The sequence below is a fragment of the Megalops cyprinoides genome, chromosome 5 (assembly GCF_013368585.1).
Source record: "Megalops cyprinoides isolate fMegCyp1 chromosome 5, fMegCyp1.pri, whole genome shotgun sequence".
NCBI classification, from domain to species: domain Eukaryota; kingdom Metazoa; phylum Chordata; class Actinopteri; order Elopiformes; family Megalopidae; genus Megalops; species Megalops cyprinoides.
The window spans coordinates 15,668,144-15,696,103 of NC_050587.1; the positions used below are offsets into that span (position 1 = coordinate 15,668,144).

General features: G+C 41.3%; 2 protein-coding genes across 2 annotated transcripts; one reads left to right on the forward strand and one right to left on the reverse strand.

Annotated features, from left to right (window-relative positions):
* Positions 1–254: 254 nt before the first annotated feature.
* Positions 255–7,412, reverse strand: ptcd2 (pentatricopeptide repeat domain 2). The gene is made up of 10 exons (XM_036528764.1): positions 7,301–7,412; positions 6,580–6,672; positions 6,132–6,261; positions 5,606–5,723; positions 4,785–4,863; positions 3,024–3,115; positions 2,540–2,653; positions 2,338–2,412; positions 1,695–1,808; positions 255–1,533 (listed from the first exon to the last, which is right to left on the reverse strand). The coding sequence occupies exons 1-10, from the start codon at positions 7,410–7,412 to the stop codon at positions 1,306–1,308; spliced, it is 1,155 nt and encodes a 384-aa protein (XP_036384657.1). The 3' UTR covers positions 255–1,305.
* Positions 7,413–7,646: 234 nt separating this feature from the next.
* On the forward strand, positions 7,647–27,662 carry mrps27 (mitochondrial ribosomal protein S27). Its single transcript, XM_036529159.1, has 11 exons — positions 7,647–7,731; positions 8,510–8,587; positions 11,192–11,262; positions 14,943–15,001; positions 18,483–18,597; positions 19,410–19,488; positions 19,859–19,974; positions 20,192–20,294; positions 21,413–21,555; positions 24,145–24,306; positions 27,068–27,662. The coding sequence occupies exons 1-11, from the start codon at positions 7,656–7,658 to the stop codon at positions 27,305–27,307; spliced, it is 1,242 nt and encodes a 413-aa protein (XP_036385052.1). The 5' UTR covers positions 7,647–7,655; the 3' UTR covers positions 27,308–27,662.
* Positions 27,663–27,960: the final 298 nt, after the last annotated feature.

Consider the following 27,960-nt stretch of genomic DNA (forward strand, 5'->3'; position numbering starts at 1 on the left):
GAACCATCACAGGATACTATTCATTTATCTGGTTTCCACCACAGTACTTCTTATAATTCAAACTGCTCATGTCTCATCATCTTTACTGACTGAAAAATGGTGCTAAAAAATTAAACTATAATTCAATCTGACTGCAATATACTTTGTGCTAAATTTTGAGCAACATTTTTAACTTAACATTTTTTTGCTGGTTTCAGGGACCATGAAAGTAATAGAGAGAATGTTCTCCACTTGCAACTCGAACAAACAAAAATACTACAATAAAAAACAAAAAACCTAAATTTAATTAATTTAAGGATAAGGTATAGACTGAATTACACTGAATACAGGCCCATGAGTTTGATGGTCATCAAGCCAAGTAGTAGTTTAAGTAGTAGTAATCTTGAAAAAGATTATTTTAGCTTTTTCAAAAAAGCAATAACGTGTTCAAACACCTGAACATTTGCTTATAGATCTCCATATCAGAGCACAAGACCTGAAGAGAAAAAAGGTAAGAATTGTGTGCAGTTGGCTTCTTAAAATCTCTTCCGATCTTCATTTTCTGGCAGCTCGTATTTCTGTTTTTAGCTGTAAATACTAAGCCATAGTAATGGTGTGAGTGGACATGGATGTCACATTATAGAGAGTAATTTGAACTTTTTTTCACCGTAATACAAGTCCCCTAATACCAAATGCATCCCTGTCAATGTCTGATATTGCAGTAATGTAAATTGCGATCTATGACAGCACTCTAGGTAAACATTAGTAGCTGGGCCCAACTGCACTACCATTACTGCTGAGCGAGAGTTGTGATTATTTCAAGGGTTCCTCTGATTACTACCAGGGAAATTACACAGAGCTGCAAGTATAGAGTCCAAAGATATTCATATACTGTGTGGAACTGAGTTCCTGCATATGAAATGACACGGACATGGACTGCAATCAAACAAAGCCATGATTTTTCAAGTCGTGGACAATATACACACATAATGGCATCCTTCCTCTCGATACAGATTGGGACAAATGAGGCATAGCCTCTGAAGTCTTTTTCCAAAATGCCACTTCCTCTCCTGTATTGTCATGTCGTCAAGTACCACCATGTTGTATCCAGGCCCTTGAGGATTACAACAAGGCAGAGTTCTGTGGGTCTCTAATCTGACAGGGACGTGGAGCAAGCGCTTCAGGGATCAGTGGACGTTGCTGTCGGGCTGGTGCGGTGGAGTGAGGGACACTGCAGTGTGCTCTGGCGGTTGGGAGAGGCCAGGTGGAAGGTTGCGTAAGACTGGAGGATGGGTCCAGAGCGTGTGTGTGTGTGTGTGTGCGCGGTTACTCGGACAGCAGGGTGGACTGCAGGGGCCTGAGAGTCCTGCGGCTGCTCTTCCTCTGCTCCAGCAGCACGCCCGCCGGCCTCCGCTTCCCCGTGGGCGTGTGACACAGCATGTCGTCCAGGCTGAGGGACGTCACCTGGCCGGACTGCTGCAGCTTGGCCAGCACCCGCTCCACCCGGCCGTGCAGCGCGGCGTTGTCCTCCGTCCCACTCCGCACCGCGTCCACCTGAGACCAGCAGGGGGCGACATATTTTAAAACGTCACCCTTCCAGACATGGTTCATGGGTATGAGCACACTCAAACATATTATGGTGAAGTATCCGACTGCGTTTGTCAGGGGTACATTAACACACTGGTTGGATATGCTCTCTTTCACCAGACTCTTACCACTTCCTGTGAGAACTCGGGCTTCTTCACAAACTCAGGGCTGTTAGGCATCACCGCTGATGTCAGGACAGACAGCACATCCTTTATGGCTCCCTCCTTGACCAGAATAAGCACCTGGCAAACAATTTAACAAACTGTTGCCAATAATTTTTTTCCATTCCATTAAAGACTTGAATACACCGCAACATATAGTATTCAAATTTTCACGCACTCAATTATTCCTCACCTTTAAAAGTCTTAAATATTACTGGTTGAAATCTGACCAGATTTTGCAATGAATGAGTAATAGCAGTATAGCGTTTCACGAGCACTAAATATTCCTAATGTATTGTATATTATTCTCAAGGGACAGATTCAAAAGCATGTACTGAAGTCTAAAGTTTGAAGAGATTAAAGCTGTCAGAGTCACTAAAAAAAGTACTTTTTATCGACAGATCACAGTAACTGAGGTGGAGAAGAAAATGGGGACCTTTAAGAAAACAAACACCTGACACTGTCCTATTGACACCTGAGTGCTCCTGTAATCTAAACGCCACAACATAAGGAAATAAAAACATATCAACATATGCATCTTCAAAGAAATGTTCTAACCTAAGTTATGAGCATTTTAGAAAGAATACACATCCATGAAAGCCATACATACTTTGAGGTTCTGGCATATCCTTCCGTCCGTGCTCATGATCTGTGAGTATATGGATTTGGCTTTTTCGACATCCTCCTGAAAAAGAGTTCCTGTACCTTTTAGATGTGGCATGGCAGAATCTTAAACAAACCCCCTCTATTCTCTAAATGTGAACAAAGAGTGTTATACCCATATAAATAATTAGGAGGTACATGAATCTCACCTGCTTTAGTGCCAGTGCCACGGCAAAGCAGTAGGCGTGCCTGGGAATAAGGCGGCCTTTGGTCTGAGCCTCCTCTAGTAGCGTGGTGCAGATCCTATATGACTTTGGGGCATTCTGTTGATGAGAACAGGGAGAGAGTTAGACAGCAAATAAGTCATCACTCACAGTCTACCAGGCTCAAAATAGTCATGTAGCATTACGCTTGCTATATGCTGAATGTGTCGTCAGGCAGGAGGTTCTCTGCATGAAAGTAACCAGAGTCGGAAACGTTACTAAGCTGCAAGGCGACTGGAGGGCAGAGGTTACCAAATCATGATTTGAACGCTGACCGTTATCTTGGACAGACGAAGCATTCAGACCGTTCATTCAACCTGCCAGTTGTGCACTGGCCTGAGGCTGTCATTAATGGATGGAGGATTATGGCTCTTTCGCCACCGATTAATCGGGACCATCCTCACAGCTTCGGCGTGTGGGAAGCTCTCACCAGTTTGTAGCAGATCCCAAAAGCCAGCATGTAGGTGTCCTTGTTGAATGGCACTCCCTGGTTCTTCATGTCAATCAGGACCTCCATTGCGCCTAGAATTATGGAGACAGTGTGGAGAGATCGTGGCCATTTGCAGCTATGGTAAACATGACTGAATTTTTGGAAACCCACTTACAAAGACAAAAAGAAACCAAAACATAAAAATCATCACACCGGGGACATCTGTCATCTTAGCAGACACCCCTGTGAGACAGACTTAACTAATATTTTGTAAACCATCCAGCCATACATCCTGTATGCCACATGCTACATATTTACTATGCAGTGTAAAAGGCAATTTTCAGCTTAGGACAACCTTGCCTTGGGGCCATTGACATATTACTAATAATGCCAATGAGAATACATTTACATTCAAATAAGACAACTATATTTACTATAAAGGCGATTTACAACATTGGAGCACCTAGTTTCAGGGTCATTGATAAATTACTAATGAGGGAAATGAGAAGACCTTTACATCAAAATAATAAGGCTATATTTACTAAATATAGTAAAAGCCAATTTATGGCATTGTATAGCCTGGTTTCAGAGTCACTGGTATATTGCTAATGATGTAAAAAGGAAGAACGTGACTAGAGCTGAGGGTCTTCCACTCTGGTTTCAACTGGGCAAAGCTGTTTCCCTGTCAGGCTCTATTACAGAGTGACCTATGTGAATGGCTTCCAGACATATAAGAAAGGAAATACACGAGGACACCAATTAAAAAGTGGCTGGACTCTGATAGCGTGCAGTGCTACAATGGTCAGTCTCTCTGACTCGTTCACAGTCATTGAGTGGGTCAGAGTGTGGTGCAGGAATACAGCTCCTGGGCGTCCAAGCCTCTGGCACCCTCGTGCAGGAAGGGCATCTTGTTACAGAGGCCAACAGTGCCAAAGGCGCTGAGATTTTTCCAGCTTTTGTTGGAAGGAGGACTCAACCCAGGTGGCAACCTCTTACCTTCCTTCCTTCATATACAACCCACTTTTTAAAGAGCTTGTTAGACCAAGTTATCGCTTGGTCTTTGCTATTTGCTCGTAACTTCTGTATGCTGACTCTAGTATCACACAGTTGAACTCAGAGCCATATCCATAAAACACCCTTCTTAAGCTCAAAGCAGAAATGCTCAACCAATGCCACCACCAGACATTTGTGGCTACATCTAGTATGTCAGTACCTCACACTCTATTTCTCCATTTTAAACATACTATCAGTTAAAATGAAGAACCTGATAAGCTTGTGCACTTCCCCCTGAGAGATGACACTGGGAATATTTTAATGGGGACAACTGTGGCTTCTGATATTAAATGTGCAAACATTCTGATATCAACAAATGAGGTTTTGCCCCTAACAGCATAAGCATATGTTTGACCAGAGGGCTGCAGTGTTTGAATCTTGGATGGGCTGTTGCTGTTATATTCTTGTGCAAAGTGCACTACTTGTTCCACTAAATATCCAGCCATATAAATTGGTCATTTCAAAAAGGTAAGCTATGCAAAGAATATAAATCATATGCAGAAAAGCCAAAGTTTCTGTCTTTCATCGGATGGATCCTCTTATACTGGTGCCTTCAACCGAAAAAGCTGAGCAACATGAAAATTTTACAGTTAATATTTGGATGGATTTCAGTACATACAGGAGGCAGTCACATGCCCACCCTCATGACTTCTTGAAGGAGAAAGACTCCTGTGTAAGGGTGGGGTTATTAAAACTGGGATTCCTTACTGTCGTAATATCCCTTGGTAAACAGCATGTCCATCGCAATGTTAAAGGAAGTTGAGTCTGAGAAGAATCCTTTCAGAGGCTGAAACAGAAGAAGGAAGAGTGTGTTTCCAACAGACATGTCCTATACTGGCATGAGCACAACTGGTGTATAAACAGAAGGTATTCAACAAATACTGTGTTAAGAAATATAAGAAAATTCCTGCAAATTGTCATTTCTTGAATATGCCTATAAAATCCAAAATCATGAAAATGTTTTTGCTCCTGGAATACCTACATCATTCTATTTTATCCTAAAATTTTATCCTAAAATATGAAACCCAAACTGCTGGCATAAACCATCTACTTCGATTTATTTTGCTCGTTTTGAATTTGAAGGAACGCATCTTCAGTATTCCATTGGAATTTTACACAACAGCTCCCTCTATTGTCCTTTTTTTTTTTTTTTTTTTACAAAGCGAGGTGGGCCTAACAACAAACCAAAAATTTCACCCCTACAGGAGTCGTGGTGTAAATGCACAATTTCATAAATCATAAATCATACCTATACCACATCATGCTCAAAATACTGTATATGCACTAGTGTAATACAAGCAATACTGTGTATCACATTTCATTTACAAACTTTGCAAGATATGCTGTTTGTGAAAAACTATGCTGAAACACCAATTAAAATACCACCACATGAAATGGTGACAATCATTACAACAACTACTTGAAAATAACTGCAAACCATTATGTACATAATGTGATGTCTCATGTCACATTATGTAGATAATGCATTGTAGTTGTAAATCTTCTCACAACCAACCTCAAAGCATTACCTTGTCCTTCACAGTGTCTGCAGCCAGCTCCTCCAGGCCCAGTTCATAGCAAAGCCGCATGAACAGGGGACCAAACTTGAACTCTCCAAATGCTACATTTCTGTTCTCTTCATGGTACCTGGAAACACCAAAAACAGGGCTGAACTTCATATTCCAAGGAGCAACTGAGCTTATAAGTGCTTTTCCTGACTGTATACTTAATATTTGACCCTGTTTTGTTTTCAACATTGGCTCTGGCCAGAACAATCTCAGAGCACACATAAATGTAGTAATTTCCTGCAATATTCCAGCAACATATTAAATGAATGGTCCTTAATTCACGCGGTCAAGACTTTGTCAATCACACTGCAGAAGTGACTTCAACATCGAGTGGCAATTAAATACCAGAGAAAATGGCAATTAGACTTTATAGTGCACTTTGCATAATTATTAGTGTTTCTAGCTAGCTACGGGAGTCATATTTCAATGTACTTATTGCCAATTTACATTTACTGCCATTATTTCTTACCCTGAGACAGTTACTTACCTATAAATGGCGCTCTTGGCTGTCTCCATGTCCTCTGGGGTTTGGCACAAGTGCAGGAGCACTTTTAATTCATCTTTCAGGATGAGCTCATTTCTTTGTAGTTTCTGATTAAACATTTCGAAATATTCTTCTGAAACCCAAAGATCCAAAGAAGTGCACATCAGTAACCTTATATGTCTTGTCCCCATGAATCTCAATTCACTGTATAAACATGTCGTTTGTAGAGTATTTACAATAAACACATACTCTGAGACATAAAATACAAGGATTTCCTTGGTGCATAATCGTATCTAATTGGATATGTTGATATGCTCTCAGTTAATGGGCAGGCTCCACAATATGCCTGAACAACGCTAGGATGGAGTAAAGAACTGGTCTGAAAACGTAAAGATAACACTAACGCATCCATGAATGGACCAATACACCCATGACAGGACGGCGTGGTTACCTTTATCTCCATATAACTGATGAGCAACTGCAAGTTTTCTTTGCTGAAACTCGTGTAGTCTTATGATATCTTCTGGCAAAAGATACCTTTTCGCTGAAATTTAGAAAGGAATTATAGCCAACGTTAAATGGCGAAAAATGTGCTCACACTGACACACCCACCACACTAATGTGCCAGTGGGGCTAGCCAGGTACAAACTGTTTTGTGGCAGCTTAACATTAGCTACTGTAGACAAACGTGCAGGTTTACCGTCTGATGTTATGGACTTGTCGGTCCCAGTTTGGCTAGCTAGGTGCAGTGATGGCACAGAATATGCAGGCTACCATCAAATTACACTATAGCTGTCTTAATTATTGCTGCGCACGTATCTTAATCAGCGTCAAGTTACAATGTTATGGCAAATCAATTATTTTCGTCCTACACAACATTAGCTGCCTACTGATACAGAGAACGAACTAGACACACAGAAAAGTCAGAAAGTGGTTTACTAAAGCCCAGTAGACAGCTAGCAGACACATAATTAGAAATATATCCAAAAGGGGAAAAGGACAGGTATGGCTTGGTTGCTAGCTAAAGTTAGCTACATCAGCAAACTGGCTGGCTAGCTAGCTACATAGTTACTGCAATATTCTCCTACTTAGCTAGCTAGCTAACGTGTTCCAGTTGTTTACATTACAACAGAGAAACAAAAAGAACAACAATAAATTTGACCACATAATACCTCCTACTCTGCAAGTCCAGCAATTTGATTGTTTTGTACTACATATTAGTCCTTTCGTTTTTATATTATGTAGCAAAACTCGGACACAGCCGGTCATTCCTCCCAACGCCATATTGTCCCCTGACTGCACCAAGTCACGGCCACAGAGGAATGGGGTTGCAACTCAAAAAAATAATTAAAGAACAGTGCTTAAATGCGCATTGAAGTGATCCGTTTCCAGCATTTTACTAATAAACATTAATACATATTGGTATTACAATGAGAACATCGCGAGTACAATCTTCATGCAGATAAACTGCTTCATCCGAAATGTGCTGTCTTCCCCCTGTGTAACTTGAAGTTGTCCTATTCCAAGATGGCTGCCTCCATGTTGCAGCGGTGTGTTCGACTTGCAAGAGGCTCAGTAAAATGTTCAACACATATGTTTACGGGTAATTAAGACATTGTTTTGAAAGATTTCACTGCACTTTAACTAATTGAATTGAATTGCACAGTGTGTCTCAGATAAAGACAGAATTATCTGGCAACCTTCCTCGCAGGTGTCATAGCCCGACATATGATGCTGGCTAACAAACATTAGCTAATAAGTGTTACAGTTTCTGTGGATTAAAGCTAATTTAACGTTAGACATGTTTTTGTTTAGTTATTTAATGTAGCTGGTGACGTTAAAGGTTAGCAGTATTCTAAACAATGTCAGCTGGCAAGTACAGTCACCCCAAAGACGAGTTGCTTGGTAGCTAAGGTAAAGGCAGCAGCTAACGTGGTTGACAGTGTGACTGTCATTGTGTACCGTAACATTAGATAGTCGAGTTTAGCTGGCGTATTTTACTCTCTCTGAGGTACCGACCTGAGATAGATACCTCCGATCTTGTTCGTGGTTATTACCGTTATTACTGAAAGATGTCTCATGTCAGAACAACGCATTGTGATCGGCTCAATAAGGCTAGCGAAAAGGTTATAGGTAGTTATAGAAACGATAGGTCTAATTAGCTAGTGAGGTAGTATGTTAAATATGTGTTAAAACATTTTTTCAACTTGGTTTGCTCTACCTATGGTAAGTTGCTACCAAAGGAGAGCAGTGCCTATTGTGGGATTTACACGTTTAGCTAGGATAGTTAGCTAGCTAGCCATGCAAATAGGAGATGGTCCTGTCTGATACTGAGTTGATTTTATTCAGAATGACCCAAAATATTCTTTGACACATTTTAGCCAGAAGATGCCTACTGTCACCGGCGTACTTAGATGCCAGTATATGGGAACAGAGGGAGAAAGACCCCCAAAACCTGGGTAAGTGCCAATTCAACAAATAAATCTTAAAACATACCTACCCATCAAAACATATTTCTAGCAATTTGGCGTAATGTCCCTGTGTTGTACTCAAAATACAGTCACTAGCGTTACGTGGTAGGTTGTGTTTCGCTCGTGTTTTTAAAAGTGTACTTTAGACAACAGTATGTGAATCCAGTTAATAACTTGAGTGGTTAAGTTTTGGATATTTTAAAATTAACAGCAGGGGGCACTATTGCACAGAAGTCAATCTCCTGCCTTCCATGCATTATAACTTCGTTTATAGTGATGTTTTTCAGAAAAGATTATTCCCAGAATCAGTGATCCCAAAATAAATGCAATTTTATTTTCCTAGTCTATATTTTATTAGCTGAATTTATTTTTAAAAGAACTAAGAACTGACCTAGGTTTACCTTATGCCAAAAGTCCAAGAAATGTAGTGGGTATTCCTTCATTGAGCAGTGAATCTTGTCCTACACTGTATACTGTATACTGTATACAGAATGGGACCTTAATTGTTTTTACTGACAGCTACCATGCCAGTGCTCCAGACTTCTGCCCACTGTAATGCCTGCTAATATCATGATAGTGCAGCAGAGTCAAAATGTGTGCTCACAGATGCCTTGTAGCAGCAGGAAGTCATTGATCTTAATTAGGCAACTGACATTCAACAGACCAGGCTGTGACTGGCAGAAATGCCTGTGTTTTATAAAGAGAGAAGCCACATTCTTGTTGCAGAGATGAAGCAGTACAATCCTAGTCGGTAATAAAGGTCTACTGACCACCATTTAGTGGCATTTTTGTGGAAAAAAAACCCACCTGCGTTAATTCAAGAGATACAGAGTATGCCTCTTTGCCCTAGTGATTAGAGAATTAAGGCTAAATCACAGTCAGAGTATGCTGTACATTGGTTCGGTTTACCCTGACACCGAGAGAGTGCAGTGCAAGTCCAAAGCTAAGTCTTAACAGATAATTTAAATTAGAACCCACTGTTCTGCTTGGTTCTCTGCAGTACAACATATTGAGGTCATGGAATACTGGAATGAGGTCTGTCACTTTGCGCTGTCCAGGCTTCAAATCTGCTGCTTCCATTCATTTTATTTTGCAAATTGTGTTAACTCTGTAATTGTACAGAGTATTCTTCTCTTCCTCAGCATATTTATGTCTTATATTTTCACTGCAGTCAAATTGAATTTGAAATGGTCAACAGTAACAGTTGTGATCCAGGCAGACTGTTCATCTTTTTCAAATGGTTCAGCGTTTTATGTTCTTTTTTCCCCAAAAAGAACACAGAAATTATCAAGACTTTTCATCATTTTGGGAAGGACATTGCCATACGGTACAATGGCGGCAGATTCCTAGAATGTCAGGTTCTTTTTCTCTTTTTCTCTGTTTGTTTTGCTTTTTGTTTCATTTGCAGTTTGATTTACCTGTGAGATGCAACTGTGGCTCTCAGGATCTTGTACCTCAGAGCCCACAGTCTCACAGTAATCAGGTATCAGGGATGTTATTTCAGTGATTAGATTTTGATAACAAAAATATTTTTTGTAGTTACACTAGTGAAAGGCAAAATCTCCGTAGCTTGAGACCATACCAGAAGGCACAAACGAAAGCAGTTACAAACCAGTTACCATTTTAACCTCTCCTTTGTTTTTTTTTTGTATGCCCCCTGTGATAAAATGACTTCATCTGAATAATTTTCCTGTGGCTGAAATGCATGATGGGTATGAGCTCTTTAGCACCCATCCATTTCACAGCGGGGGGGAACGGAACTTAGTCAATCCATTAAAACGGGGAGCGAGTAAAAAGCACTTTGGTGAAATTAGCTATTACCTGGTTGACGCCAGGTTCACGAAAGGTCAGGTTACGCGGAGAGATACTGTGGTGCCAGTTGGACAGTGCTGTGGAGCCTTTGTGATTGATGTGTGCAGTCTGCGTCTCCTTTTTCCCCGTTTGAAAAAAGGAAAGCGAGATGCTGGAAAAGAACATCGTCTTCACTCGACCAACCACCGGATTGGCTGGTGGGAGGAAGCTCACTGTTGTATGCCACTGTTGTATGTTTTGCCTTGAAAATGAGAGTGGGGGACTGAGTTGGGTTTGTGACACTGGAAGCAGTCCATTGATTGTGTGTGAACATGTGTCTGAAGGCCTTATCTCTGCTCTCAGTGCTTCCATCTCCCCTTTGAATGCATCCATGCCATTTGCACAAAGCACTGAAGGCCTCTGGGACTGATTGAACAGTGCAGCTCTCATCTGTGGGTGTATTGAAAGAAAGTCATACAGTTATGGGCAGATAACCTATGACAGGGAATAATGAGCCCAGTGCTGGCTCCACCTGGATTCATTACTTATCGGTTGAATACTAGAAAACTGTCCTCTAAAATTGGACAGTGACACCCTAGCCTGAGTAGTACCCCTTAGTAAAAACGTTTCCTTTTCCTGAACTGGGCAAGGGTACACAATTTTTCAGTCATGTATTCAGTCAGATATTCTAAGCATCTAGGAGCTACAAATTCTAGATAAATGAAAATTATTGAGAATTCTTGTGTTGACTAAAAATAGATGTCTAATCTTTTATTTTCCTCTCTTTCTTCTATTCCATAGCTGAATTGGCATTGCTAATGGACAGGACCTACGAAAGGAAGCTTCCTGTCAGCTCTCTGACCATCTCACGGGTAAGAGGGTTTGGGTGTCGTTATATATGAAATAATTTAAGGAGCAAGCCGTTCAAAGTTATGAAAGCTTTTAAATGTATATACACCCAGACTCGTTTAATTTCAGTTGAGTGCATAGCATTTACATGGGCCACTGAAAAACCTGATATTAAATATGAGAATTCTCAACAAGTACAGATAAAAGGACAGGTCAGTGTGTACACTGCATACATTTAGGTATTTGAGTGAAGGATGGTCTGTGTGTGGTACTTACAGACTCATTGAGGCAAAATCTGTAATCTGTATTTCCCAGTGTAATTTATGGTATTATCTTACTGGTGAACTGACTTTGTAGAAGCCTGTGTGGGTTTATAGCATACCCTCCCTAACATCACGTCACTGCAACCCTGCACCCTGCACCCCCTTGTAGTTGATCATGAGTCATCATCAACCTTGTCGGTTACATTTAATCACTAGTGTGTATGACAACACCTGAGGTGTTATCTTCAACAATTAATCACCAGTATTTTATCACTATTTTTCAATAAAATTATTACATGTATGCTATCAGTGTTTTGCAATTAAAGTTTTTTTCTTTCATAATTATTGGTGCACTAAGAGAAGCCTAACTTCAGCAATTAATAACTAATCACATCATTCTACTCACATAAATTTAATAATGTTTTATATGGTTCCTGGTGCAGAGTTTCCAAATGGATGTCAGCGTTTAGGAACTGGATATGCCTGCTTTTGTTCAGAAGACTCGGCTCTCATTTTATTTTGGATTGCATTACCAGTGCCAATCATTCCGTACAAGTTTATATTAGCACTGGTCCTCTGGCATTTTTTTTCATCATGTGAGCTGCTGAAGTTCATCAAAACATTGAATGTGAGGCTTTGTGTATTGATAGGCTGTCAGTTTTAAGGGCTGTTAATGGGAGGTGTTGATCAGCTACACTGCAGCAAATGGGCACTCCAAGGAATTATTCTGGGGCCACTCCAGTGTGACCGTACAGCTCTATTCTTCCCAAAGCTAGGGACCCACAGACCTGATGGTTGGTCAAAAAATGTCAACTGTTGCCTGTAGTCAGTGCAGTGTATCCCACACAGTCTGTAGTCTCCTGCTGTTGATGGCTGCCATTCCCGATTCACCATTGAGAATTGGCATCAGCTATCGGTGGGAGTGTTTATCAAAGATTGTTGGCATACCCTGACCATCAGAGCCAATGAGCCCACCAGTGGGTGTGAGTACATCCTTTGTAGCGGTAGCAGCTGGCCACCTTTTGTTCTGTGAGAAAAGGGCACATCCCCCACATTCATCAATGCAACAAACTGTGTTAACCTCAATGTAGATATAGTTGTCCCACTTAAGTCTGAGAAGTAGCATGGTAAAGAAATCACGTTCGTGGGTACGGCTGAAATGTACCTTCAGGCCTGCGCTTCATGGAACATGAAAAGAGCTACATAATGTGTCACTTCTCATCTCCTGAGTTCATCTCTGACACACATCTCTGACATAAAGTCAAATGCAATTTTACTGTCCAGCCGCTACCAGTGTTTAGCGTGACCTTTCTGTCAGTATGAATTTGAGATTCAGGAAAGGTCCTGCGTGAACCTGGCCCCTCTGGACATCCTGTCTTTGTCTCACCAGGTTATCGTGAAGGACCTTCAAGAGGAATATTAATCCTCTCCTCTGTAACCACCTCTCATTTGCCAGTCATTTTTACCCAAATACAGTGTATCACAGGCTTTCTTGCTTTGATTTGTGTGGTGATACAAATGGCAAATCATCAGGAATGGTCTTTTTTACATATAGAATTGGCATATTATATGATTTCCACCACATTTTAATGACTTTTAATGATTCGTAACCTTTGCCGTTTCCATAAAGAGTTAATTCAATTCAAAAAGTGGAAAATGTCATTGGTTCCACAAAGACAGCCCTGTGGTATGACACTTGGATGTGAAATTAAGCCATAAAGTATCTTTAACGTCTCTTTCCCCTGCTAGCTCTGCATAAATTCAATTCAACTCTCTCCTGTTTATTACAAGGCTCTCATTTTATATGCTAAAAGCCAGGCCTGTAATTTATGCCCTCAGGGCACGGAAATTGATTTTGTGGTTACTATCAGTAATGACTTTTTGAACAGAGTTGCAGTTTTTAGCTACCTTTTTTTGTGCATGGAGGATACTAATGACAGGGTTTCAAAAGGACAAATGTTTCCTTGCCTTGCAAATTGAAGGACTGTTGTAACATGAAACTTGAATGGGGAATACAGGGAATGGCGAATAAATACTCAGGACAAGATAGTCAGGCGATGTAATCTGGCCAAGGGACAGGGTGTGCGACAACAGCAGTCGATAGGATGAAGGATGGTGACGACTTGGCTGAACATGGCCCGGCACACACAAAGTCCCCAATAGAGCTGACACCGCAGATAAAGGGGCGCAAGCTGGGGCCCTCCCAATTCACGCAAGTGCTTTGAACACCCAGATTAGCTGTGGGATAAAGCAGGCATACAACCTAAAGCTAAGCATTGGCTGAAGGCTGCAAGTTTGTGTCTCAACACCAATGGCCTCCCGGTACCCTTCCTGTCGTGCTCCATACACATAATGTGAGGTCAAAGCCAAGCTGTTGTTACCATTTGAAGGAAGCAAAGATACACTAGACAAGATTTTCAGTGACACAATGGGAAATTTTCAGGCTCATGTTAGCATTATAAATGTTGTCATGAAGTCATGTTGCTCAGTAGATCCTATAAAACGCATGCTGATCGAGGGCCTGGCTGCGCAGAGCTGTGCACATACCCACAGTTTCCTCTCTGCTGTGTCACTCTGATTGGCTCACGCTGTGTGGGTCACGCTGGCAGGCTGTGGGGACAGTGACTCAGCCCCAGACAGTCCCAGAGGCAGCGTCTATCTGCTGGCCTGCTGCACCCTGGGGGTGTGAGATCTCCCACGGCTACCTGCCCTGTCTATGAAAGGCGTCAGAGGAACGTCTGGAAATCAACAGCCCTTTTAGTCAGGACCACACTGCTCCGCTGACAAGAATCTCTGAACATGAAGGAATAGTCATACACACTTTGTGCTGTATGTGAAGAGTTGAAATCTGTGGCAATGTTCATGGGAGTAATGTCTATTTTGTTAGAAAATAATATGATATATGGCAGCTGATGTTATATGTATGTCCAGTAATTTGGAGATGGGCTGTGATCCTGATTATTCTATGGGCCCAGTCTCATCCAAATTTGCTTTGTGATGATGTCATCTGATGACTTGCAGTTTTCCCCATTTTTTGGCAAAATGAGAAGTGATTTGTATCTAAACGGTTCTAATTGGCTCAAATGTCCCTATGGAGAAATGGCACATATAGGCCTATACACAGCAGGAAGCAAAATCTCCAGCATCTTTGTGTGGCTAATCAAGCAGAAGCAGACTAGAGGCAGGGTAAGCAGTGCGAGAGACCTTTCCATTGATATAAATAGATTCTGAAAGTACAAGCCAAGCAGACACAGCATCTTTAATCATAGCAATGCTGGATGAGGGTGGGTTCTGGGGCTTACCGCACATCAGAGCAACCTGAAACTGTGTACCTGTATGCAATTACTTAATACATAATAACCACAACATCAAATGTGAGGATTTTGGTTGCAGGTCTTTGAGCTGCTCATTTAATTGATTTCTTTCTTTCTTTTGTGTAGTTTGTCGACAATATATCCTCAAAAGAAGAGGTGGAGCAAGCTGAGTATTATCTTTACAAGTAAGTTTGAACACATGAGCATTAGGACAGAAGTCATTCTCAGTCATCTGTCCTTTTTTTCTGACGTTGGCAAGACATGATATTTACAAATACTTTCATCTGATTTAGCTATGAGTAAGGCATGACATTGTCGTGTCGTGACGTTGTAGGGTGTCACAGGTGATGGTTAAATTGATTTTGTAATTATATTACAAAATCAATTTATATTACAAAATCAATACTGTTATTCAGTATGTTTAATTGCAAATAAAGTTGTATTTTGTTATTTGCATTCCACACTTGAATCTACTGCTGCTGTAAGACTGTTTACATGGATAGACCCATGGAAGACATATCTAAATATGCACTGTAAATAATAATAACCATATCATTAACAAAAGTACTACTACACCTAGTAAAACTAAAGTCATAAGCCGTAACTCTTACCAAGATGGATGGGGTCATAGCATGCTCAACTGTAAAACAACACAACTTCCACTAAACTACCTTTCATTTTGGTGGGGTGGTTTACTTAATAAAAAATACATTCTTGCCAGGTGTGCAAACCTCAATGGTTTGAGTTCTTTGTAATAGAAAGTTCAGTGACATCGACAGTCCTGTGAAAAATAGAAAGACAGATGCAGTGTCTTAGTGTATTTTCTCTCTGCTTTTTATGAGACAGTGAAGGCTTGCATCTGTTTTTGTTTTTACTTCATTGAGAGAATCACATCTCTAGTGTAACCTGTCAGAATCCATGTAGCTCCTTGTCAGAAACCCAGATACACGGAAAGAAGATGCAAATGAGAGGAGAATACTGGGACAGTTTGGATTCAAGCTGAAGCCAACTCTCATTCACGAAAGGCTTTAAGCCATGTTATTTGAGCAAGCTGCTGTGCTCACTACTCAGTGTCAAGGACGGCTTCCTTGTCACCAGGCTACCTGTCATAACATCTGCCCACTCCTTCACATGCCAGCATCTCTGTTTTCCCAGAATTCACTGCTTCCGGTGGTGTTGCAGACAACAGCCACCTAAATCATTGTCAATTATACCAATCTATTTGTTCGAGCGGCCAGCTGGGTCAATTAGTACATTAGAACGGCAATCTTCAGAGAGTCAGGAACTCATTGCTAAAGCCAGCCAAGCTATAATACACCATTTGATCCCCATTTGAAGTAGTGAAATGCTATTTGTTGCTGTAATGGGCGAAGCCGCTTGTACCATGGCTGAATACAGATAGAACGTGTGATGTTGCTTGCATCTCTGACAGGAACTGGTTTGTGCAAGACACAGAACAGTAGGGCAAATGGTGGCCCCCTCTGAAAGTTGACAGTATGAAAAGTAAGTGTGTGTGTGTGTGTGTGTGTGTGTGCATGAGAGATAGAGAGAGAGAGAGAGAGAGAGAGAGAGAGAGAGAGAGAGAGAGAGAGAGAGATACACAGTAGAGGGATTTCCCTGTTCTTCATTCAGGGGTCTCCTCTTTTATTAATAATGCGGATGGCTGTTAGGACTGAGAGCTAGCGAGCCCTCTCCACGTAATGACACAGTTGCTTACTCTAGTGGTAAATTGATGTGCACAGCCCAAGTGGCTTATGGGAGGATTTAAAGGGGCTGCTGCTTGAGCCAATTATTAACGCAGGCAAGGCACCAAATGTGGGGTGATTGGCTAGCCAAAAATGTCAGAGGAGGACATGGTTCCCATAAAATGACTCAATTGCCTCAGTTGTTTTGTGGAAAGTGGTATTAGTGCATAATTCTGTCATTGCTCTTGGCTGCAATTTGTGTGTCAGAAAAGATGTATTTCTATGTTTTCCCTTTTTGGTCTTGGTTGGAGATGCTTTTAGAGTGCATTTCTGAACCTAGAGTGAAAGATGTGGCCACATTGTGAACTATATCTATGAATTTATTGATACTATAACAGCTGTGTGCTACAGAATTAACCAAAACAACACATCCAGCAAATTCCTCAAAGCAGAATATATAAGAAAGCATTTTGAAATGAAATAGGCTTTTGTATATAACAAAACAAACTCTTGTTACTTCATACAATTTTCAAAAGACAACAGGCATAATTAGCATAAATAATGCAGTGCTTTATTAAGGTATTAGAGCCATATTTTGCCTGCATTTGTGGCTGAAGACTCATATTTCACTCCCCCACTATATTTGGAAAGTAAAAAAAGTTTCCATGGTATTAAACTGCAAAATATAATTTCTGTGGTAGTGACAAACAAAATATGTTTTTAATAAGCATTAAGCTGAAGTTGCATAATAAAAAAGTGCGTGCAAGTGCATTTCCAGACCCATGTTAATGATAGGAACCAGACTGACCAAAACAAAGCCCCCAAGGGTTAGACAAGGGCATTTATTTTGGTTTTCCAGTTTGATTTCTTGCCACTCCCTTCCCAGAAACTCCTAGTTCAGTTGCCAGGCGTTCACCATTTCCTGGTGTTATAATAATGTAATCAGCAGCTGGGAAAATCGGATACAGTTTCATGGTGGTAAATACAGTATAAACTGGTAATGCTAGTGCAGGCAGAGCCCCGGAAGTCTGGTTGTGCCAGTTTGCAAGTCATTGTGGGGGCTAAAATCAAGGCGGTATCATCTCAGTAGGCAGCGTCTCCAGATGCATGAGGAAGTCTCACCCCAGTGTTGCCATAGCAACAAGAGCTCACACCATCAGTCTGCTCTTCCCCCTTAGCCAATCAGAGGCTGGAGTCTGAAACACTGGTTTATTGATGTGATCTGAGGTGCGCTCACAGATAGCAAGCCTGGATCAGGAGGATGAAATAAATCTACGGGCCCACCCATCACTTTATAGACTAACGACCTGTTATTTCTTCTGTGTGTGCCACCCATGTGTACCCATATGCCCTCGGGTGAAATTAATAAAAGCCAGACCTATGCTGTGTAATCATGTAATGCTGTGTCAGGTGGTTTTACAGCCTGCAGCCTAATATTAGGAGTGTGAAATGCAAATGGATACACCCCATATATATCTTCAGGCTGCCTGTTAGCCACAATTTCCTGCTGTTTCTTCATTATTCACAGCTCGTAAGTCGTTTTTCTAAACATAACAGACACGTAACTCATTAAATAAACATGATTAGAGCAGAGCTAAGTAAGCCAGGCTTAAGTTCGCATTAATATTTAGCGTGTCTAGAGGGAGACTTGAAGGTCATTTCTGTTGATTACCATTCCCTCTGTACCCCGCAAAGTGTTAAATGTAGATTATGGTTGTTTTTTTAGACGGTGGAATTTGTTTGTGGAATTTCCCAAGAATGTCACAGATTTTTGACCCTTCAGAGCTGCAGAGAACACAGAAATGGGGGGGGGGCTGTTCTGAATATGCACACATTATTGATGAGAGATGAGTATGCTTTTCCTCAAGGACAGGACAGGGATGCAGCCTCCAGAAGAGACTTTTGTCGGGATTCTGTTTTAGCTACTTCTGGTTCTGATGAATGTCCTGAGTTCCTCCTCCTCTTATCTGACTGTTTTTAGATTCCGCCACAGCCCCAACTGCTGGTACCTGCGGGACTGGACCATCCACAGCTGGGTCAGGCAGTGTCTTAAGTATGGGGCTCGAGACAAGGCCCTGCATACCCTAAAAAACAAGGTACGGATCTCCAAACCTTCCCACTATTGTTCTGGGATCTCCAGTCTTTCAGGAAAGACTACATGGCACCAATAATACTCAGATCTAGTCTCACCAGTACTGCAACTCCCAACTGAACAGTATCTTATACAGTAACTTATCTGCTGAACAGTAGGTCTGGATTATTGGCATCCATGTACATTATATATTCAATATCATTGACATGTTTTTTTCTGGGGGGGATTCCTCATGAAAGGAACACTTTCGCCTAACTGCACATTCTTATTACATGAGCAGAATTGAATTGTTTACTGTAGACTTATTGACAATTAGGCAAACCCAGTCTCATTATATTATAATTCATTCTCCACTGAAATTTAGATTAAGGCCATTGAGCATCTAATTTATCTCCATGGAGCCATTTCTGTGTGGAGAAAAAAAATTATGCCTTTGACATTAATTATATTGTGCCAGTGACACCTGATTTTGTACTCTATTAATTTATTCCTCATTCATTCTAACGTTTTAGTCCATAAGTCACCATTATAATATGCATGTTTAAATGGAAACATTGATTAATGACAAGCAATATTACATTTCAATAACGTAATGTTAGACCTATTTCCACAAGATCTTTTAAATCTATTTAGTTCATATGCAAGTGCTGATACTCCTATCAGAGATCAGTATTTTTTTTACATACTAATTTTAATCTTTCTCTCAGCAGAGCTGTTCAAACACTGTAGGATATAATAAATCCTCGCTTACTAATAATGTTGTGTATATGAACACTCTTGATGTGATAATTCACACACAATGGTTCCCTCCTGTAGGTGCAGTATGGAATGTTTCCAGATGACACAACCTTCAATTTACTGATAGATTCCTTCTTAAAAGAAGAGGACTATAAAGGTGGGGTTCTCGACTCAGACGCATTGTTTGTGTCACAGCAAAGATATGACAACATCACATGTCAGATGGATTAGATGTTTCCCTCATCACTTACTGGTGAAATAGACTACATACTAGTATAAAATCCTCTAGTGGGTCCTATTGCCTTGTAAACATTTAAATTATTTCTACCTTTGGATTGTCGATAATGTGAAACTTCTTTGTATTATTTTGAATGAAAATCCAGTTTTCACAGGTTTTAAACAGCTGTGCATTTGACATGTGTGATGAAATGTAGTAGTTGTGTTTTAAGTGACATCTTGATGTCTTGTAATTTACAATTCACCTAGAGTGCATGACCCCTGCATCTGAGCGGAACGTCTTTTTACAGGTGCATGTGCTGTTGTGGAGGAGGTGATGTTGCAGGAAGCATTTGATCTGCCCTCCACACAGATTTCATCCCTGTACGCAGTGACGAAGCACCTAGCAACCAAACCTGAACTCGGCGTGAGTACCTTTACACTTGTAGATACATTTTGTGTTCCCCTCCGTGCCCCTTGGATCACTCCACACTTGCATCAGACAGCAGATTGATTATTATACGTTTCCACAGCTTCAGAATCTAATGAAACTAACTACAGTGGCAGGATTGATTGTTAGTTGGCTGGACTGACACATCCTGTGCTGGATTGGCATTTCCTGTGTTTGGTCTCTTCTCTTCCAGTGGAGGGAGGAGAGGAGCTTGGGAGCAACTCTGCTGATTGCAGGTCTGAAACAGGAGAACTCGGTGGCACTCAGCGCTCAGCTGCTTGGATGTGCTCTCCTAGGTGCGTAGGTGCTCCTCTGTCTTTACCGTCAGAGATTTAACACCCTAATGGGACTTTTTCACAAGCTGCAGAAGACCAGTGGTCCCAGCAATGTCTCCGGGCTCATGTCTTGGCCACATGAACGTCATTCAGACAAAATGCAGCTTCTTGTGGTCACTGGCAGTCACGGAACAGAAATGACTAAATCAGTTCTGTTTTGTTTTAGCTCATTGCTTTTTGGTGGTGCCAGTAATGATTCCGATACTGTTGTGGTTATGTGTGAAAGCGCTCACTCTTCTGCGGTTTTACACAAAGCCAGTCCTGGAACATGTGTGTTTTTCCTTCATAGATGTGTATTTTTCTGGTTTCATTCATTCATTCTATCCTTCCATGAATGAGTAGTCTTGCTTGTGAGGCCACTGCAGCGGTCCCATTAAAGACCGCAGGAGTAAATCATTAGATATGTTCACCCCGACTGGTGCTGTTAGGTCTGGCTCATTTTATCAGGATGTAGATCAGAAAAGCGCACAGCCACATGTTACTCTCCCCATCTGTTGCCAGTTAATGCGGTCTTATCGAAGCCATGCCCCCAATTACAATTATCGATTACTAAGAGTGAGCATTTCCTACGTCTGTAGCTAACTGCTGCTCAAAGAGATCATTCCCTGCAAGTAAGCGATCATGCACCACCAGGAACTTAGGTTGAACTTAACTTAAGCTCCTCCTACAGTTTCATGGTGACAATGAGCAGTTCAGTTTTTCTACCAGTTTCCTCCTGGACTTAGCCTCCAGCTCACGTTATGTTTAATCTTGTGACTTCACTGAAGTTTGAATCAGGGAGAGCCTAATTCAAAGTAAATTCTGGAATTTCTTGGATAAGTTGTGTAAATCATCCATATAAAGTGGAGGCAATTTGCATGCACCGTCTTTCAAATTTTTTATCCTTTAAATTAGACGTATAATTTAATTTGCCAGACATATTATCCAGCCAGCTTTGAGACCACCAACTTTATTGACACACTAATCTTTGTAATTAATGGATTAGCAGTTCTTAGGATGGTAGTAAAGGTTTTGTATCCTTAGGAAAGCATCATTTGAATCCACTGTGTGTGATGGGTTGCGTGCCTATCTCTCTGCAGGTAAAGTGGAAATGTCCAGGGGCATACGTGATGTGTACCATGAGATGCCCCTGATCTGGACTCCTGGCTACCTCAACCGAGCCCTGAACGTCATGGAGAAAGTGTGCTCTGGTGCCACTGATGTCAAACTATCAAAAGAAGTCGTACGTATCTTCAGTATTGTTTAGTAAAGGAAATTGTTATTTTAAGGTATTGTATTACCAGCAAGTTTTTGGTTTCAGTTCTAAATCCTTGCTACCTATTGACATGTTGTCAGATTTTTCACTTGTTTTTTTTAAGTTGCATTTCTTTAAAAAAGCAAAGGGCAAGAATTTTTCCTCCGCACAGGAGTTCAATAATGCTGTCTGGCTAAATGCTAATTTTTCCCCTAATACATAATGAAGTTAGTTGGAGTAACAGAAGATGCCCATAAAAAGCTGTGTTATTGATGTGCTTCAGTTGCTCTATTGCCTCTCTCTCATTACGTTTCTGACAAATGCTGGGAGGCTGTGCAGCACTGCCAAATTCAAGACTGCTTTGCCGGAAGCAGAGAGGATTACTTCTCAATGTGTCTGCATCAAGCAGTAAGCTACTAATTGCAGGAAGTCCTTCCATGCAGGCCTCTATTTATCTCCCCTAAATGCCTACATTATTCCCATTGCTGCTCTATAGATGGTCTTTGTGGTGTAATCCACAGAAAGGAATTCCTACCTCTAACGGTACTCCAGGATAGTTTTGGCCTCAGAGGAGTGTTATTTGTGGATGATGAGATGATCAGCAGTAATGATCCTGAGTGCACCGAAAGGGCCATAGTGACTCAAATGCTGAGGGACATGTAGTGCGGTGACTGACCCTGGGTCAGAGCAAACAGAGGCATCCTTCTGAGTCAGCTTGACCTCGCTGATTCTGAGACAGCCACCGAAACGGCCCCTGGCAGTGTTCACCCGGGCCAGGTTTTGAGTTCAGTGATTCTGTAATGCGATTTAAAGGAGGCTGCAAAGCATGGGAGCTGGGCCAATACCTTGGGCATGGCCTCGCCCATGCAGGCAGGACGAGGAAGTGTGGAAATTGTCACATCTATGCATCCGTGGTTGTCCTACAGAATCCTCTTTGGGTTGCAGTGCTGTGGTATAATTGCCTTTTCTGAAACTATTGTATTTCCTGCTTTTTGCAAAGGAGTTGGAGATTAACACTGGAATAATTGTGCGTTCATATTTAACAGTGACTTTGAGCTTTTGGTATAGTCTGGGTCATGGGGAGGAACGCTGTGGCCCACAGGACCCGCATTGATTAAATAAAAAGCCCTGCATTGTGTTCCACAGTATTTTCATGAAACGCTGCCAAGTAATTTCTGTGCCACTTGCCGCGAGACTTTTCCAGTTTAATTCATCCTGCTGGATGTGTCTGGGGCTGGAAAATGCCCGGAGTGTGCCATCATTTTTGGTAAATGTCCTTGTTGGTGCAGAATGTTCCTCTACCTTACTGGTAATTGTTCAAAATAATATCATGCCTTATGAGTTACAATCAAAATTTTGTTTTACCAAGCACTTTCCCCCTAAACTGCAAAGATATTTTTCATTTTAATGTTTTAATTTTGTTGAGCCATCAAGCGTGAGATTCCTCCCAAGTTCTTGGACTCATGTATGTATATTTCACATTTAGAGTGTTTGAATGTTGATCTGCTCTTTGAGTGCCACTGGCGTTTATTTAGATAGATGGCCTTTTTCTTCCCAGACTGTGTATGCAACTCCAGTTCTTTCTGTCTGCAAGACTCTGCAGTGAGAGAGGGCTCACTTTCAGCAAAGAGAATTGTTTTAACGCCTGTTATTTGGGGCAGGGAAAGCATTTACATCAATATTACTTTGAGATCTCCTTTTACAGTTGTCATTATCCAGTTGTATAATCAATTCCCATAAGGAAAAGATTCAGTAATCAGGTATTCATCATTATCTCTAGTGCACTGGAATGTGCATTTACCAGTGAAGTCCAGCTAATCCTTCATCTCGATTAAAAGAAATTGGTTCATTGATCACACACTTGTTATTCCTCAACAGTTTCCTTACTGCCTTATGCTGAGGGGAAAGCCCTCCCCCAGCTGTTCTGAGGTCAGACTGTATAAATCCTCTCTCACACCTGTCTCTCCAAGTGTCCCATGGCAACAGGCATTTCCCCAGCTTTCTGACATATTTGGCTTTGCGCAGACTGGGATGGGAAGTGACAGAGTGTCCCACTGGCATGCTCTGGTGAAGCCAGCATATATCAGAGTAATCCCTCTCCCCCCAGCTCCGGTCACAGTGAAACAGACTGCCACTCCATCATATTCCCTGAATGAAAAGCTTGCCTCTGCATCTTATGAATATTGCACATCCTTTCCAGTACGTCCGATCATCTGCATATGAGAAAACAATTCAATTGTTCTCTGCTTTGGCATCTCTGGTCTGCTGATTGGTTCATATATCCTCCCAACTGACATTACACTTGTGTAGCCACTGCTGAGGTGTTGCTGTTTTTCTCCTGACTAATTTTGTTATGAGCCAAGTCCATTTCCAAGGGTTGCATCCAGTGCCAGCCTTCATTTCACTGATGCTTAATTTTCCAAAGCTAAATGAATTTCGTATCGAATTCTGGAATCCATTTATGAGGCGGCTTTTTTTTTTTGCAAAAGTCACTGTATCCAGGTAATGCACTTTGCCATCTGTCAGAGTAGCTGCCTGCCAGGCGACTGCATGAGTCTTCTCTTCTGTGAATTCCAGCTGGACTGTCTGGAGGGGGTGTTGCAGGGTTTGTCCTCTGCTCCTGAGGCGGGCGCAGACGAAGGGGAGGAGGCCGCACCGGACGCTAAGACCGACGAGACGGTCAGGGAGGAGGACCAGCTGGAGAGGGCCAGGCTCCCCGAGTATGCCAGCAGGTTCCAGGTAGGTAATAGACGCCACCTCTGTTCCTAATGCCTTCTGTCGGTCCCATGACCCATGACATCACTGTGAAGATGTCACATGTCACATCAATTTACTGCCGTGACCTATTCCATGAAGCTAATCTACGTTACGTAAATTAGATGATCTCTCCATATGGAAAAATTCCAGCTTCTGTAAGCACCAAAGGCTTTAAGATAAAGGCTTATCTGTTGAATGGAAGCATACTGTACTGTCTTTCAAAAAGAAAGATACTGGACAGCCACTGACTGTGAAATATAACAACAAATGCTAGCAAATTGCTTATATGCATAACTGATTCTATGCCCATTTGTAATATAAGAGTTGGAAGTCTTCTGGCAGCTTCTGTTAAGTTGCATACACTGAAAACTTGGTACAGAGTTACACAGTTCCATATACATAATAACATTACAAAGCCATTGTAATATTAACACTACCCTGAAGCGTGTGAGTAATGTTAACACAATTACACGCAATAAGCTTGTCTTGAGTTAACAAGAACGTAATAATGTAAGTTTGGGAGACTTGAAATACACGGCTTTGTGCCATTGCACCAGTTGCAAACCAGCAATAGGAATTTTGAAGTAGGCTGTGAATGAAGAGTATTGTTATGCAGGTGTCATTTTCAGCTTTGTTGCAGCATGTTTTATTTCCTGCTCGTTTCAGGAGGGGACTCATTGTAAGAATCATGCCAAATATATATCCAGTTTTTTTTTTTAATCTAATTTTGGACTCAAGGCACATGATTGGGTACTCGCATTAAACCGCACTGATGACCATCCGTTCTTTGAAGACGTCTCATTTACTTGTATTTGTAATTTCCCTCCAGTCTGGCATTTACCAAAGCCCTTCTTCTGCACAACTCCCAACATGTGTTTGCAGTCAGAATTGTTCCATTGATTTTAGGCTATGCACTGGATCAGTGTAAAGGTCACTTGCGTCATCTCTGCCACTAAAAGCAACAGAATTTCATTTAAAGATTTTTTTTTTTTTTTTTTGCTTCTCTTATCGTACAGGTAGAATCCATTAAGTAATCCATTAAGCGTTCATCATACATTTATTTCATTAAGTCAATGCAATTTTTTTTTTTTTTTTTTTGCTGTGAATTACATTTGGAGTGTGTGGTTGTGTGTCTTCCTGCCCCAGTGGATATATTACCCTCTTGACCTCTCTGCAGGAACCAGAATATGCTTTCTGCAGAGGGTGGTTTGTGCTCTGTTTTGTGTAGAACAGGATGTGGACACGCATCAGAAATTAATCTTAATTATGACCAATTATGTCAATTGGTACTAGATAATGACTGTAGCATGTATAATAACCACAGCACGTACATATTAAATGCATGTGTGGATCTAACTTAATTATGCCATTTACTTTAACTTGCTCAGATTTTGCATTATGGAAAGGGTATGTTAGGTAAATACAACATTCATGACCGCTCAGTGCGTAAAAAGCCTAATTATGTTTAGTCCGAACAGTAGAATGTGAGCACTTGTGAAGTAATTACTGAAAGTGATCAATTGCCTGTTGCTAATCTTTTCTAAAGACATGTTTTTAACATTGTAATGGAAATGATGAAGCCCATTTTTTGTTTTATATACAAAGTAATCGAGTAATATTAACATATTGCATTGAATAAAATTAAAAAATGGCCTCAATATCTGAATTGCAGCATTTGACCAGAATGACATTTCTTTTGCAGAGTGAATAATGTTTTTTGTGTGCTTACCAGTTCCCTCAAAAATGAGTATGTTTGATCCATCAGGCCTTTTCATAACTTAAATTTGCAAAACATTCGAGGAGAGTGTACTTGTAACTACATAATTTCATGACTTTTTAAATCACTGAGTTGCTTTGTGTTTAGCACAGTACATATTTTGCCCTGTTTTGGTTTAGAGACCTGTTCAGCTGTATTCTATGACTTAGTATTTCATAGAGGAGTAATGAAACCCATCAGTCTGATGTGCCTGCCCTGCGTGTGCTCTCTCCTGTCTTAAGCCGCCATCTTCTGTATGCATGATGCAGTGTGAAAACATGAGCCTCCATTCACCCTCTGCTCTGTCCCAGACATCCGCCCATAAATTAGTCTGGTCCTCTATCACTGTGGCAGCCACCACCTTTCGCTGCCAATGACAACCGTCACGATGGAGGCCACAGTGGATGGATAGCCCCCGGAGCCCCATCGTCTTTTGTAGCTAATTGAACTCGGAGAAACACTGTAAACCTGCCACGACCCATACCTGACTGTGTGTCTGTTTTTTATTTTATCAGACTTGTGTCCATTTTTCCGCCTCCATCTCTTGTGTAGGTTGGATGAGCTTTCTTGCTGTTTCTTCGTTCCATTGCATGGCATAGTGTCAGCCTGTGCTGTATATAATCAGCATTCCAGCCATCAGAAAGTCACATCTTGCAAGCTGAACAAATGGAATCTCATCTTTATTATTATTCCATTGACTCTGTATGCTCAGTTATAATGTGGGATTGCCCCAGGCTCAGTTCTGATGTGGGATTGATCCAGAGCTTAATTTTAAAGTGTGAGTACTGTAGTGACTCTGTAGGCTCTTTGAGCAGCAGACTCTGTAGGTGCAGTTTTAACATGGGATTGCTATATTGCTCTATGCGCCCAGTTGTAATGTGGGATTGCTCGTCACTCTGTATGCTCAGTTTTAACTTCCCTATTTAGATACAAATGTTGCTTCCTGTTAGTTCATGTAGTCATGTATCGCCCCTCCTGTGCATACAGGACCTGAGCAGTAAGCTGCGGTCGCTGGACGGAGTCGAGCCCAGCAGCCTGCACGCTCTGGTCTCCGCGCTGGCCGAGCAGGAGCTGGGTGCGGCCGAGAGGGCGGACACGGAGAGGTACACCGGGAAGGTGCAGGAGTGGGAGGAGGAGCGCCAGCACCTGGTACAGAGGGAGAAGGAGTCGAGGGAGAAGGCGCTGCAGGAGCGCTTGGCCAGGCAGGCCGCCAGGGCTGCATCGTAGCCCTGTGTCTGCGCGCGTGAGGTCATCCAGGGCTCCCTCAGTGAATGATTCAGACCTACCACACGCATCTCTGCCGTGTCACAAACAGGAATGTTTGACCTGACAGCCTATACTCTGGCCATTCTGCGAATCAAAACTTTATTTGGTCAAACGGTGGCTATTGGTTATTGGCTGGAAATATGGTATTAATTCAAATATGACACAGCTGAAATATTTTGAAGCCCACAGTGTCTTCCTCATTTATTTACACCCCATAATGAACATGTAAAAGGAACAAAGTGTACATATCGGATAATTATTTCTGCTTAGGATTTTTAGAAATGATATTCTTTAGTCTTAAGGACATGAATAGTAGGTACATTTTTCTCTTATGTTTTGTGTTCATATTTGGGAGTTTGAATAGATAAGGAGAACATTGAATGTGTACATTTATCTGGAAAGTTTATCATGTCATAGTTAAATGGCAATTTACATACATCTTTGTCAAATTGCAATGTAGTTTGACACAAATTGAAATACGTAAGTTTGCCATTTATGTAATTTGTTTTATACTGTGCTTAGCTGTTTTTTATGTGTCCCATTGTCATTCAAAGCGCCTATTGTTTAAAACATGTCTCTCAAAATGTATCCATGAAATAATAAAACACTGCTCA

Excerpts from the sequence above, each read along its gene's own strand:
- ptcd2 (XM_036528764.1), bottom strand. The coding sequence starts at position 7,412 with ATGGCGTTGGGAGGAATGACCGGCTGTGTCCGAGTTTTGCTACATAAT. Across the intron at positions 5,724-6,131 it reads GCCAAGAGCGCCATTTATAG|GTACCATGAAGAGAACAGAA; the intron begins GTAAGTAACTGT and ends TGGTGTTTCCAG. Across the intron at positions 1,809-2,337 it reads GGATATGCCAGAACCTCAAA|GTGCTTATTCTGGTCAAGGA; the intron begins GTATGTATGGCT and ends ATTGTTTGCCAG.
- mrps27 (XM_036529159.1), top strand. The coding sequence starts at position 7,656 with ATGGCTGCCTCCATGTTGCAGCGGTGTGTTCGACTTGCAAGAGGCTCA. Across the intron at positions 19,975-20,191 it reads CAACCAAACCTGAACTCGGC|TGGAGGGAGGAGAGGAGCTT; the intron begins GTGAGTACCTTT and ends CTTCTCTTCCAG. Across the intron at positions 24,307-27,067 it reads AGTATGCCAGCAGGTTCCAG|GACCTGAGCAGTAAGCTGCG; the intron begins GTAGGTAATAGA and ends CTGTGCATACAG.